General features: G+C 43.0%; 2 protein-coding genes across 5 annotated transcripts; one reads left to right on the top strand and one right to left on the bottom strand.

Annotated features, from left to right (window-relative positions):
* Nucleotides 1-430: 430 nt before the first annotated feature.
* Nucleotides 431-4,325, bottom strand: fignl1 (fidgetin-like 1). Of its 2 annotated transcripts, none has more exons than XM_061837891.1 (2): nt 4,145-4,325; nt 431-2,633 (listed from the first exon to the last, which is right to left on the bottom strand). In XM_061837891.1, the coding sequence occupies exon 2, from the start codon at nt 2,614-2,616 to the stop codon at nt 697-699; it is 1,920 nt and encodes a 639-aa protein (XP_061693875.1). In that variant the 5' UTR covers nt 2,617-2,633; nt 4,145-4,325; the 3' UTR covers nt 431-696. The 2 variants fall into 2 exon arrangements, with proteins under 2 accessions (XP_061693875.1, XP_061693874.1); XM_061837890.1 differs by lacking the exon at nt 4,145-4,325 and adding an exon at nt 3,818-3,978.
* Nucleotides 4,326-4,580: 255 nt separating this feature from the next.
* ttl (tubulin tyrosine ligase) lies at nt 4,581-12,359 on the top strand. Of its 3 annotated transcripts, XM_061837794.1 has the most exons (8): nt 4,583-4,871; nt 4,942-5,268; nt 5,506-5,584; nt 5,698-5,930; nt 6,599-6,734; nt 6,814-7,083; nt 9,412-9,555; nt 10,903-12,359. In XM_061837794.1, exons 2-8 carry the CDS (start codon nt 5,100-5,102, stop codon nt 11,093-11,095), a joined length of 1,224 nt encoding a protein of 407 aa, XP_061693778.1. In that variant the 5' UTR covers nt 4,583-4,871; nt 4,942-5,099; the 3' UTR covers nt 11,096-12,359. The 3 variants fall into 3 exon arrangements, with proteins under 3 accessions (XP_061693779.1, XP_061693778.1, XP_061693777.1); XM_061837795.1 differs by having other exon boundaries at nt 4,581-5,268; nt 5,518-5,584; XM_061837793.1 differs by having other exon boundaries at nt 4,583-5,268.
* Nucleotides 12,360-14,287: the final 1,928 nt, after the last annotated feature.

Raw genomic sequence — 14,287 nt, 5'->3', positions numbered from 1 at the left:
ACATGTCAATTTCATTTCATGTGTGTGCACTCTATAATCGTCCCCTTCCAGAGGGGCGTGCGTGTGACCGACTCTTGGCTCAGAAGCCTTCGTCAGATTGTGGTCAGCTTTGCTTTCTTAAGACGAGCGGCCAGAAACGCAGGAGGAACCATGAGAGTCATGGCATTAATGTTCTGGAACACTTACATACTGAAAGGGATGTATTGCAGTAGCTCGTGTTCCTGTGATTTCCACTACTATCTTCATCAACGACAGAGGTAGAGAGGAACGCAAGAGGACAGTTCTTCGGATACTCCTGTGCGTTACCCAACTTCCGCCGACATGATTAACACATTCATCTTTGGGAGCGTGTTGCCAGTGTTGCAAAGGCATGGTGCAAATATTGTTGACAAAATACACTGGTGTGTTATTTCTTCCAAAAATATATACACACTGTAAACATTTCATTTTATTGTATTTCAGAAAATACTACAACACAAACTTTGAATTACAAGCTGTAACATATGAGACACTATTTTAGAAACAGAACTCCTTAAGTCTAAATAGCAATATGTCCACGTTTGCTTAGTAACCAGAAAAGGAATATTTAATTCAACTATCTCTGATAAAGAAAATTATTCATGAAGCAAAGTAAAAAGCCAAGCCACTTGTACTTGTGACTTTTGATTGAATGTGCACGTTCTTGAACTAAGACCATCATCGACCGCTTCCAAACGTCTTATTCCATTCCTCGTACAGCTCCAGGTCCTTAGACGAGACACTGGGTCGCACTGCCTTCAGGGCGTCTTGGAAGTCGCCATGGCGGATTGGCCGAACCTGATCTGCCGTGATGGTAGCGATGTCACCTAGCTGGATGCTGCGGATGGGTCCCAAGGCCGCCTCTCGACACAGCTGGGTCATGTCTGCCCCAGAAAAGCCCTCAGTGTTCGCCACAATCCGCTCCAGCTCCTCCGCCGTCAGCTGGTTCTTCTCCTGTGCCATGAGGTTGCTAACTATTTGCTGTCGGGCGGGGCCCTCGGGCAGCGGGATGTACAACCTCTTGGCCAGGCGACGACGGGCAGCTTCGTCTATCTCCTGAGGTCGGTTGGTGGCCCCCACGACCAGGATGCGGTCCTCGGCGGCTGTGGCGGCCCCATCCAGCTGAACCAGAAACTCGGTCTTGATTCTGCGTGATGAGTCGTGCTCCCCGTCAGTGCGCTGGGACAACAGTGAGTCAATTTCATCTATGAAAATGACAGCAGGCTGGTGACAGCGAGCTATGGCAAACAAGGCTCGCACCATTTTTTCCCCTTCACCCACCCATTTGGATGTAAGCGACGACGCACTGATGCTGAAGAACGTGGCACCCGACTGGCAAGCGATGCATTTGCCTATCAGCGTCTTCCCGGTCCCAGGGGGTCCAAACAACAGGATTCCCTTTGGTGGACCCCGGAGGCCTGTAAAGATGTCAGGTCTCAACATTGGCCAGACAACAATCTCCTTTATAGTGGTCTTTGCAAATTCCAGGCCTGCTATGTCTTCCCACACCACAGGAGGCCCGTGGTCCATGATCTCACTCATGATCAATTCCACTATCTTTGGCTCAAAGTTTTTCAGACGTTCATCCAGAATCTGAGGTTCCCGACTGGAGTTGGCTCTCGGCCCACCCTCCTCTTCGTCCTGCCGCGGCATGGGAGACACAAATTTTGAAAAAGCGCCTCGAGGTCTGTTGGGCCCCAGGGATTTCTTCACTGTAGATCCCATCACAGAAGATGCTCCTCTTTGGGGCTGCTGGGAATGTTTCTTCTGTTGATCCACAATTAACTGCTCACGAGCTGATTTGAACTTACTTGTCGCTCTTAGGTCAGCCCCTGCTTGTGGGCCCCTTCTACCGTCACTCGCATCTGGACTGTAAAAATTCTTCCGCTTTGATGGATTGGAGGGAGGAAAGAAGCTGGATTGATAGTTGCTGACTGGAGGATGCGTGTTGCTCTGAAGAGGACCTGAGGACGGATGACTAAACGCTGGCGGTGCTCTGGCGCTTGGACGTGAAGATGAATAGACATCTGACATGCCCTCAGAGGTTTTTGGTCTATCCACAGAAACAGCGGCTGTGCTATTAACCTCTACTTTTGCTTGTGATGCCCAAGTGGGTTTGAAGGATGTGCTTTCTAACCTTTCCGCAGCAGTGGAAGCAGACGAGGAGTTGCCGATGCTGCTGCACTCTTGTCCAACAGATATGCTAACATCTGTTGGTGCCACAAGGGAGCCTTCTCCCCCTCCCCTTGCTTGAATCATCTTCTGCACGCAGGGCAAGTCGAGCATGCCCTCCATGGTGAGCGACGACTCCCATTTGTCGCTGTGGTTCTTCTGATTACGGGCCAGATGAAGCGCGCTATCCGCATAGTTGTTCAGCCCTGTGCTGGGGTTATCAGAGTCCAGCAATGCAGCATAGCGCTCTGAGTAGGTCCTGAGAAGGCTCCCCGTAGCGGCCTCTGAAAGGTGGGAACTTGCCCATGCATACTGAATGGAAAGGATGTGGGCCCGATAGGCATCGGCCGTCTGTTCAGGTGTACAATTGCCAGATGAAATGTCAAAGGACCTCCTTTGCCATTTGTCCAGGTGTGCGCCACTCATGCCTGGGCTGTTCCACCCTGGTGAAAAAAAGCCAAAAGTGATGAAAAATGCAACACCTCAGGAAAAGCCCTGACTACATCTAACCTGCACCTGAAAACCATATTCATACAAATAACAACATAACAAGTGACCATATTTGCTATATTTATGTAAACTTTTGTTCTTCTTCCTGAAGATGGCGGATGTGCATACGCAGTGGCTAATCTCTGTCCAGAAGAGCCAGAGCCCTGACCCTCATCATGTGCTTGTTCAACAGAGGGACAATAGAGACTGTTTTGACCAACTTTATCACAGTGTGGTGTGTGCCTGCACGCATTCTGCCACAATACTCTCCATCGCATAGCAAGGGCACCTGAGAAGATCATCAGAACTTGTCTTCCATCGCTATCGCTGCAGGACATTGACAGCACTCGCAAATCCCTCCGCATAGTGGGGGATGCCACCCATTCATCACATAACCGCGTCTGTCTGCTGCCATCAGGCATGCGACTGCAGAGTATGCAGGCCAGGACTAGCCGACCCAAAAACCGTTTTATTCATCAGGGTGTCAGGAATCAGCTCTTCTCATTCTACCTATTCTGTCCTCTGCCCACCTGAATGCTGACGTCCCACAAACCCATAAATGCACACACACTCACACCCAACTCAGGGTTGCATCAACCACTTTAGCATTATTGGGGTTTTGTCATCTAATTAAAGTATCGAAGTTGCCTTGGTTCTGTGACGTTGACTATGTTGCACACAGCGCCTGACCTTTAATAATTTCACATTGAGTTGATACTTTTTGTGTTGTATCCACGATAGTTAATTTAGCTTTTATGTTTTTTTTATGCGGTCTTTTGTAGCACCGCGGGCCCTACAATGCCGTAATTTCAAACCTTTGTATGTCTATTTTCCAAGACGCGTATTCTAACTAGGGTCGCGGGCGTGCCGGTGCTTATCCCAGCGAACGCATAGTGAAGAAATGACAATGAATGTAGCTTGTATCCAATAGTGTATGCATGATGAAAAGTCAGCAAGTTATTACTTTTAAATTTCACCACCTATAACTTAATAGTTTATCTTTAGCACATTTTAACAGTAGACTAGTGAGGATGACCGACGCAGAAAATGCATGTGTAGTGATTATAGAACGTGGAAACATCTGCCTAAACGTTAGCACAGTGAACACAAGGCACACAGCACAAAATTGCTCACTTACTATTGACGGTATGGTCTCCCGATTTTTATTATTATCATTAAACCGCACACAAGCTATTGTAACTCGTTTGAAACGTCGAGTTCAAAACGTTCCTGGTCTTAAGTTTGAAAAACTACTTGCTGCCGCCATCATTCGCTTCCTGTAGCACATAACTTCCGGTCGCGTTGCTTCCACTGCATATATATAATAAAACATACGTATTTTAATCGCCAATGAAGACTTACGTCAACATTCAACCTCTTAAATACATTAGTGGCAAACAAACAAAACATACAAACGTGATGGAATTATGTCAGCGAAGTTATGTGACAGAGTTCGAAACAGTACCTCGAGAAAACACTTTCACTTTCTTCTTATTTCGCTGCCATGCAAAAAAACACAAACCAACTAACTTACTAACTAGTAATACTTAATTTTTGCACATTTATCCAAGCACACCAAATGTCAAACAGAGTAACAAGAGCCAAAGACAACTACATATTTCAAATCTGCAGCGCCATCTTGTGTTGTAAAATGCGTAAAGTAAAGCCATTTGGCCAGTGTTTTTTTTTCACCTTCCCTTTGCAATCTGGGAATTGAAGTTCTCACAACGTCAAGCATCCGCTTGCACACCGATCATCGAACAATATACTTTTAAAAATACGATATATGCAGATATATATGGTACCTTCAATCATATTAGTGCATTTATAAGATGTAAAAAAATCATCGACATGTGTTAACCTGTTTTTAAGTGCAGACAAAAACTACACTATCCATATAACCAAGGCAGCGTTATTACGCTATCGACAGGCGGACACAGAATGGACACGCTTGTCGGGGTTGAGTAAATAAACAATATTCTTGATAGCCGATTCATAAGTGGACACGCTGTAGTTTGTAACTGCTTTTTCAGAATCGTAGCATCTTGTAAAATTACGTCCCACAATTTAGCAACAGTTCTTGTGAGCCCCAAACCGGATGCTGACTGTTCGGCCTGGGGAGCTGCTGTCTGCCTGCCCAGTCACACCCTTGCCTATATGCAACTGGAGACTGCTGGGTGGATGTCTGTCGAGTAAGAAGACGTTTTTGCCTTTTCAGTGTCGTGGTTTGCTGTGTCCTCGTTGATGATCTGATTCGGACAGGAATTGAACGCTCTGATTGGATATGACTGATTCATCATCACCATGGCCCGTTCAGAGGAGATAACACTGGACCCTCTGTGTTGTTCTCTGCCGATCAGACAAGTAATTCAGTAGCAGCAAAAGTTGTTTTGGTTCAACGTCTTCTTTATTTTGGGACAATGGCCTCTCAGATGTATACTTTTGTCAGCCGGGACGACAACAGCACCGTTTATGCAGAAGTTTCCAAAATCCTTCTGTCTTCTGGGCAGTGGAAGAGGCTGAAAAGGGACAACCCCAGGTTCAATCTAATGCTCGGTGAACGGAATAGACTACCGTTTGGACGTTTAGGTAATGTGTGTTTTACCCTTTCGTTATTATACTTTAAGGGGAGAGAATCTGCATGCGCTCCATTTGGTGTCCACTCACTCGGGGCGAGACATTTCCACTCTGCAATGACTGTGCAGGACTGCTAATTCTTGCATCGTCTGGTGGATGAACACCTCCACCAGTATCTCTTTGTAAATTTGCAATATTGGTATGATTCAAGTGTTTGTGTTGAAATGTTTTACTGGGACTTTACTTGAGGTCATGAACCAGGACTGGTGCAGCTGGTGAATTACTACAGAGGGGCAGACAAGCTTTGCAGGAAGGCGTCCTTGGTCAAGTATGTATATTTTACGCAATTGCCTTTTTGAAGTTACCAAGATGTTTTGTTTTGCCAGTAAATTATTCTAAAGGTTTGTGTTATCTGACCATAAACCATATTGAACTCATTAGGCTAATAAAGACCAGCCCGGAGCTGTCTGATTCGTCAAACTGGTTCCCGGAATCCTACATAATTTATCCCACCAACCTCAACACTCCTGTGGCGCCTGCTACAAATGGCCTCAGCCATCTGAAGAGCAATCCCAAGACGGATGAGCGAGAAGTTTTCTTGGCTTCTTACCACTCCAAAAAAGAAAGTGGGGAGGGGTCAGTGTGGATAGCCAAATCATCTGCTGGAGCTAAAGGTAGAAATGTATTCCACATTTTGTCTGATACAAACTTGTCAATAATGTCTTGGCACGTGGCAACTTTACTAAGTGCATGCCTGAGTGAGTTAGTCCTCTCTGTAAACGTGATCAAAGAGAGAGGTTTTTAGGTCTGGTCTTAATAGTGAAAGTCTGTCTGCAGAACCAAACCTGGGAGATGGCTCCACAAGCGTGGAGCCTGAAAACGAAAAAAGCTGATACTGCCATTCTGCTTTTATAGATTCATGGAGTCACAAGTGAATGGAAAATTTAGAAACATACTAGTACAATGGTCAGTTTATAAGGCACCACAAGTTCTCTCAGTGCCACCACAAAAGTAATCACACCCCTTCCATATTTTGTTGTTCACAGACTTATTCTAAAGCTCATTTGAGTATAGCTTTCTTTTAATTTGACTTTCCACTGAATTGATTGGTGAGATCGATATCGGCAGATAATAAGCATTTTGTGCCGATCAGCTTTAATGTCATAATTCGCTAAACCTCATTGACCGGCTCCGCAAAAGACATTTACGCCTCTTCAGGATTGTCTTACTAGTGAGCATACTAGTACATGGACCTTTAGCTGAATATCAGCGATACCGAATAAATACTAAAATGGCTTTTCATAGTGTCATGCATCTTAGAAAACGCATTATCTTCCAACAGGTGCTGGTATCCTGATATCGCACGATGCCAACCAGCTACTGGAGTACATTGACAATCAAGGACAGGTTCATGTTATTCAGAAGTACCTGGAGAAACCTTTACTTCTGCAGCCTGGACATCGGAAGTTTGACATCAGGCAAGCCTTTGTTTTGAACAAGAGAAACTTACAAAAAATGGATACACTGTTCTATAGTAACAGTTTCTGTTTATATCAGGAGCTGGGTCCTTGTGGACCACCATTACAACATCTATTTATATCGAGAGGGTGTCCTACGGACATCCTCTGAGCCGTACAACAGTTCCGACCTCCAGGACATGACCAGCCACTTGACCAACCACTGCATCCAGAAGGAGCACTCCCAGAACTACGGTCGTTATGAGGAAGGGAATGAGATGTTTTTTGATGAGTTCCGTCTGTACCTGCTCAACACTCACAGTATCACCCTGGAGTCCACAATTTTACCTCAGATCAAGCAAATCATCAAGTAAATCTCCATTACTTTCTTTCATTTTTACTGACATAGTCGCTGAAAGATTTCAGCAAAAATAAAAAAAAGCATAGTAGCCATATCTAGTCATTTTATCTAAAAAAAAAAAAAAAAAACGAATATACTGTATAAACAGTGGAAGCCAGAGTTTACATACACTGTGCAAAAACACATTTGATTTTCGTCTCACTGTCTGAAATCAAATCAGACTAAATCTCTCCTGTTTCAGGTCAGTCAGGATCAGCAAAATTATTTAATTTTGTTAAATGCCACAATAATGAGAGATATAAGTTTTGAAAGAATTTTACATTATTTTGTTTCAGGTCAAAAGTTTGAATACACAAAATGTACTCTTGTCTTAAAAGAACATGGAGAACCCCGGTTGATGAGGTCATAGCTTTGGAAGTTCCTGATAGGTTAACTGACAACGAGAGTTAATTGACTGCACACCTGGGGATGTATTGGGATCATCCTTGGGAGCAATTTCCATATTCTTGAAGGTTCCACATTCATCTGTTCAAACAATTATATGCAAGTATAAACATCATGGGAATGTCCAGCCGTCAGACTGCTCAGCAAGGAGACGGATTCTGTGTCCCAGAGCTGAACGGGTTTTGGTCCGAAATGTCCGAATCAATCCAAGAACCAAAGCAAAAGACATTGTGAAGATGTTGGATGAAGCTGGTAAGAAAGTGTCATTATCCACAGTGAAACGAGTCCTGTAAAGAGCTGATGAAAGGCCACTCACCGAGAATGAAGCCATTAATCCCATTAAACATAAAAAAAAAAGTTGCAAAAGTTTGCAAAACGACACCAAGAAAAAGATCAAAACTTCTGGAGACATGGCCTGTGGTCTGATGAAGCGAAAGTGGAGCTGTTCGGCTGTAATGACTAATGTGACATCCGGAGGAAAAAGACCTGGGAACACTACACCAACTGTGAAGCATGGAGGTGGCCGCATCATGTTGTGGGAACTGAAGCTGTTCATAAAATAGACGGCATCATGAAGAAAACATCACATGGAGATATTATGGCAACATCGCAAGATATCAAGGCTACAAATGTGTCTGAATGAATGAACAATGACCCTAAGCATACCTCCCAAAATGTTGAAAAAGTGGCTTGAGGATAACAAAATCAATGTCTTGGAGTGGCCATCACAAAGCCCTGATATGAATCCCAGATCTGAAAAGGCATTTGCAAGCAAGGAAGCAGTTATACAAGTTCTGTCAGGAGGAATGGCCCAGGATTCCAGCAAAGTACTGGCAAAAGCTTGTGGAAGATTACCCAAAATGTAATCTTGATGACTGGAGTGGCACTCCAGAGACCTAACTAGTTCTCTACAAGCGATCACAAGTCAGTTTTGCTTGATCAGCCCCCCTTGGCGTAGACCACAAACTGACACAGTTGTTTTGTAACCCTCGGTTATTTACAATCTGCTTCACACGTGGTTTGGAAAATGCTAGAGGCTATTCATTACACGAATCATTAAGTCATTAATTTGATGTCCATGCAGCACGTTCTTCAATTTAGAAAAACTTATCGAGGAAAAAATAAAAAGTTAGAAAAAGCTAAATAAGATTATCTAATTTCCTATTAGCTACTTTGTTTCACATTTGATACAGGATGTTTCCATTTACATCCAATTGTGGTGATCTTTATTATTCCATCCACGTTCCTTTCACCAGGACAACAGGCAGCGAAACTGCCTGAGGACAGTTTTCACTAGTAGGAGCCAATCCCCATTAATTAAAGGGGAAATCTAGTGCTTTGCATGAACTATGTATCCAATAGGTCACGAAATAAGTACCCTATTTTCACAATGTGATGTTAAATCCTCTCTCATTTAATAGTGTTTTGAGAAGATTTTTATCGACAATTGCAAATTTTCAGGGGTGCTGCCATTTTCGCGAGTCCCATGACCTACGTGGGCGTATGTGACGTGTTACATGCCATTCCAAACGCTCAATTACTAGGGACACCATTATGCCCAGCGCTGATTTCTTTCCTCTTTGAGAACCCCCATAATGACGTGAATTATCCATGGCTTTTCGGTGTCCCATCATCCTGGCAACAACATCATGATGTTTTAAAAGACATCCAACTACAAAAAAATAAAGAAGCTCTAAAAGTCTAACTGTACATTCTCCTTTTAGACCTTCACCGTTTGACTAGCATTTTTCCATTGTTTCAAGTATTCATTGATTAGTTCTTTTTTATGTTTACCAGTAAATACATAGCGTCAGTTTCATATTTTATCTTTCCAGTTTGCCGGCAATGCATTTTTTTAAATAAAATGGAAACTTTTTCACTGTGTTTTTGCAGGAGCTGTCTGTCATGCATTGAACCAGCGATTAGCACTAAGCATCTCTCCTACCAGAGCTTCCAGTTGTTTGGATTTGACTTCATGGTGGATGTGAACTTCAAAGTGTGGCTCATTGAGATCAACGGCGCACCAGCATGTGCACAGTCAGTAACAACTCATATGTGCAGGAAAAAAAATGGTTTTTAAGGGTATCCATCCATCAATTTTCTGAGCCGCTTATCCTCACAAGGGTGGTGGTAGTGCTGGAGCCTATCCCAGCTGTCGGGCAGGAGGCAGGGTACACCTTGAACTGGTTACCAGCCAACAGTCGTACTCACAATCACACCTCGGGGCAATTTAGAGTGTCCAATTAAAGTTGCATGTTTTGGGGATGTGGGAGGAAACCCACGCAGGCAAGGGGAGAACATGCAAACTCCACTCGGGGGGTGCGGCGTGATTTGAACCCTGGTCCTCAGAACTGTGAGGTCAACCCTCTACAGCTGCACCACTGTTCCATTATTTTCAAGGGTAATTATTACATTAAGGTTGAATAGGCGTAATATTTCAATTAAAGCAGCTTATTAGAGCCAGTGTTATGTGGAAGTATGCTACATTTAATATACTGCATTTAATTAACTAAGTTTTGGGATGTATTGTACATCTTCAATTTCTTCTTTGATTCAATATGCTTTTGACTTAGTTGAGCATTTTTTGTTAAAAAGTGCTTCTTTTACTCCATTATGTTAAGCTACATTCTGCCTGCTACTTTTATTCGTATATGTCTATTGTTACATACACCATCTGTTTGTTTTGGGTCACCAGGGGATTTTTTTCCTCAGGTGCTGTCACAGGATTCTGTTTCACCAATCCAATGTAACCACGGGTAACGTTTGACTCTTAGTCCACCTATCAGATGCAGCCAGACAGTCACAGGACCATACACAAAGTCTCCGAGGCCTCTCACAGGCGCAATAAAGTAGATCATTTACGCGAACCTTGGCAGAAGCAGCTGAGGACGCAATAGCGCATGACTTTCAGTCAGAAGAGGCACATCATTCCTGGCCTCACATCTAATCTGGAAAAACAACATCTGTGTCATGTACTGTCATCTCTGCCTGCCCAAAAATGTCCACATTTCACTCACCTAAGACCTCCGCTACGAACTTCCGATAATGGTTGTTTTCTATGTGCCCTGCGATTGGCTGGCAACCAGTACAGGTTGTACCCCGCCTCCTGCCTGAAGATAGCTGGGATATGCTCCAGTACTCCCGCGACCCTTGTGAGGAAAAGCAGCTAAGATAATGGATGGATGAAATGTATGCTCTGTAGCTAAAACCTGAAGTTACTTACCAGTTAGTCACTACACTAGTTTTTCCAGTGACAACTTCATTTCCCCTAAGTGTGAAGGGCTACTTTGTACTTTTATTTGTAGTCTTATTGTTCTAAAATAACAGTGCACGACTTCTGCCAAGAGCTCACTGATACGGTCTGTGTTTGTGTTGTTCCTTTAGGAAGCTGTACCCTGAGCTGTGTCAAGGCATAGTGGATGTCGCCATTTCCAGCGTCTTCACCCGGAACAATAGTGGTGACTCCTCATCGTCTTCGCCTTATTCTTCCTCCCCCTCGTCCCTGTTTTCGACCAACGCCTGCTCTTCCCCCAAACTGAGAGGGCCGCTTCATGTCGGACCTTTTACTCGACTTTAAAGCACAAGCAAACCGCCCTCGTCCGTCCTCACTGCTCGGGGAGCAGCAAAGGACATCAATTGTAATCTGAGCATTTATTGTAACTCGTCTTTCACGCATGTATGTGTGTATTGGATATGCAGATGGTGTACTGTTTTTGTTGATTTTAAGAACAAAATGAAAAGTTACCAAACATTCTGAGAGTTTACTTTAGGAACCGGAAATTTTCCTTTCCCCTCTGACATATTGTTGGTAATCTTGAGAAAGTGCAGACACTCGAAATGAAACTTGTGCCTTATATTTCTGGCCACGCAACTACTAATGGAACAATATGTCTGAAAGTTTGTCGAAAAACACATTTTGGCAATATGGGCAGCAGAGAGAGAACTAGTGAGCAAGGAGGCTATCCTCCATTTGAAGTCCAGGTCACAAATCATGCTCCAACTTTATCCAATAAACATTCGCATGCGCTCCAATTGCTGTATGTTGAACTCTGTCAACTATCTCACCACCTAATTCCGTGTAACATGTTTTGAGATTTTTTCCCCCCTCTGATTATAAACCAGCACGTCATTTTTTTTCCTATTCCTAGACTAATATTTTTTCATTTGTTATAAGTCAGCACATGCTATAAATGCATTTGTTTATGTTTAAGTTAATGCTTATTCAAATTTATTCTGACTGGGTACATGGGCAAGACTGCGTTTCGGATTTATTCAATAAATTCCAAAATACAATAAGTCCATCCACGTACTCAGAAGTGTAACCAGAAAAATGAAAAGGCAATTGTGTAAGCACAAAAAGGCTTTTCATGTTATTTTGGGGACAAATTGATAACTATATTATGACTGATATTTTTATTTGGGTGGGGGTGGGGGGTTGATGTGATTGCAAAGCGTGCCTTGGAGGAATTGTGTTTGGATTTTATTTTAAAAAAACATTTTTACCCTATTAACTTAGTATAAATTTTCTTTTCAACAAACAAATGCCATTTATTTTTTTATTTTTTATTTTTTAAATTGCACATTCAATTTACTCTTCCAGTGTGTGTTCCATTGTTTTCTCAAGTATTGGATGTCTTCATCCCAACCAAAGATAAAATTTATGCTCTATGTCAAATAGATTTTCAAACCATGTTCTGTAATATCAATGAGTTAATGAAAATGTCTGAAATTGAGTGTGATTGTAAGAAGGCTGTTTGCGTTTTCGTTTGCTGGCGTATTCTTCAAATGTTGCATGGTTGTCATAAACTGTATGGCTACAATAAAAATGTGACCCCTTTCAAGCTTCTGACTCTCAAATAACCGTAAAAGAATATAGCTCAATGCCACTTAATGTTAGTTATCTGGTTGTTGTTTTGTGGTTTAAAATTATAAAAAGTAATAATAACATCAATACCAGACAAGCAAACGGATCACTTAGAAAGCGATGTTCTTTTTTTTGACGGACATCTTGTGATTCTAAATTACATTTAGTTTTTGCTATCATTAAATTCAATACGTTTTATCTTCGAAATTACGACAATGTTGACGTCGTCGTCGTTGACATGAAGTCTCTTGTGATCCCAGGCTAAGCCGCCAGAGGTCCCCATTTTAGCTGTTTGAGGTGCCACTTCAATTCCCTCGGGTCAAAAACCGGTTCAGACGACTTACCTCCGGCCGGGTACGGTGGCGCGTGCCTGTAATCCAAGTCACCGGGAGGCTGAGGCTGTCGGATCGTTTGAGCTCAGGAGTTCTGGGCTTCAGCTCACTATGTGGAGCGGGTGTCCGCGCTAAGTTCGGTATGGATATGGTGCTCCCGGGGGAGCTCGGGACCACCAGGTCACCTAAGGAGGGGTGCACCGGCCCAGGTCGGAAACGGAGCAGGTCAAACCCCCCGTGCCGTTCGGTAGTGGGATCGCACCTGTGAATAGACGCTGCAGTTCATCCTCAGCAAGACAGCGAGACGCAGTCTTTTAGACTACAGCTCTATTTACAAAAAACACGTTGACAGCTGCAATAACTTTGCACGACCCAAACGCTCTTTTTTTGTCTTCACAGTTTTTTTTTAATGTGTCCTCTGCATTGCACCCACGAGGAGGAATGGGATAGGACAACATGTACCACATTAAACGAGGTTACTGGGTTAAGTATCCATCCATCCATTATCTTAGCCGCTTATCCTCATGAGGGTCGCGGGAGTGCTGGAGCCTATCCGAGCTGTCAACGGGCAGGAGGCGGGGTACACACTGAACTGGTTTCCAGCCAATCACAGGGCATATGGAGACAGACAAACAGACACACTCACAATCACACTTAGGGGCAATTTAGAGTGTCCAATGAATGTTGTGTGATTTTGGAATGTGGGAGGAAACCGGAGTGCATCTGGAACAAAAACAGTTGCGGTCAACTCGTAATTACGGGAAAAACGAGACTTTTTAAATCAACAGGATTAAAATCCCAGGGATTTGAAACCATCCGGAGAAGGTTGAGATTCATTTTGTACATTGATTAAAGTATATATCGTATATATGTGGCCTTGCTTCTCTTTGTTATGATGTAGTTTTTTTAGTAGTCATATTTACAAATATTAGCAGAAAATAAAATTAGATTATAGTTGTTTGTTTTTTTTAAGTTTCCCCCTGTTTGTTCAGCTTCTCTGTGACTTACGCAACATTTCCCCAAATTAAAGCTTTGTGTTTTGCTTTTGAACCTGTCAGAGCCACGATGGGAGCGTATTTGTCAGAGCTTGTGATGTTTTGGAGAGGTCAGGATGTCTCAGAAGACAATCAACTTTTTTTTGAATGTCAAAAAGTATTGATCTTCACATAAAATGAACCAATCGCATCATCAGCTTCAATAATTAAAATGCATCTCTAAAAACTCAATTTTCTTGCCCATTATAAATAGCTTTAAGAATGGGATATTGTGTTATAATAATATCCAATTGTGTACGTGTGTGTTTTTAAACAAATACTAATACCCAGAAGGCAATCAATCTTTTTTTTGAAGATCAAAAAGTATTGATCTTGTAGGGATTTGCGAGTTTGGACCCTACGCGTGTTCATGAGTCGAGGAAGATATGACCAATGATTACAAAAAGTTAACAGCACATGGATTTATTACAAAGGAATGTGCAGTACAGATGTCCGGGTCTTATGTAGGTATCTGCCGCACACGAGACGTGTGTCTTCTGGCAGGACAGCCAAAGAAGAAGGCAAAAGCTGCCCAGTAA

This window comes from Syngnathoides biaculeatus, chromosome 12 (assembly GCF_019802595.1).
Source record: "Syngnathoides biaculeatus isolate LvHL_M chromosome 12, ASM1980259v1, whole genome shotgun sequence".
NCBI classification, from domain to species: Eukaryota; Metazoa; Chordata; class Actinopteri; order Syngnathiformes; family Syngnathidae; genus Syngnathoides; species Syngnathoides biaculeatus.
This window is presented reverse-complemented; position numbering and strand designations above follow the sequence as displayed.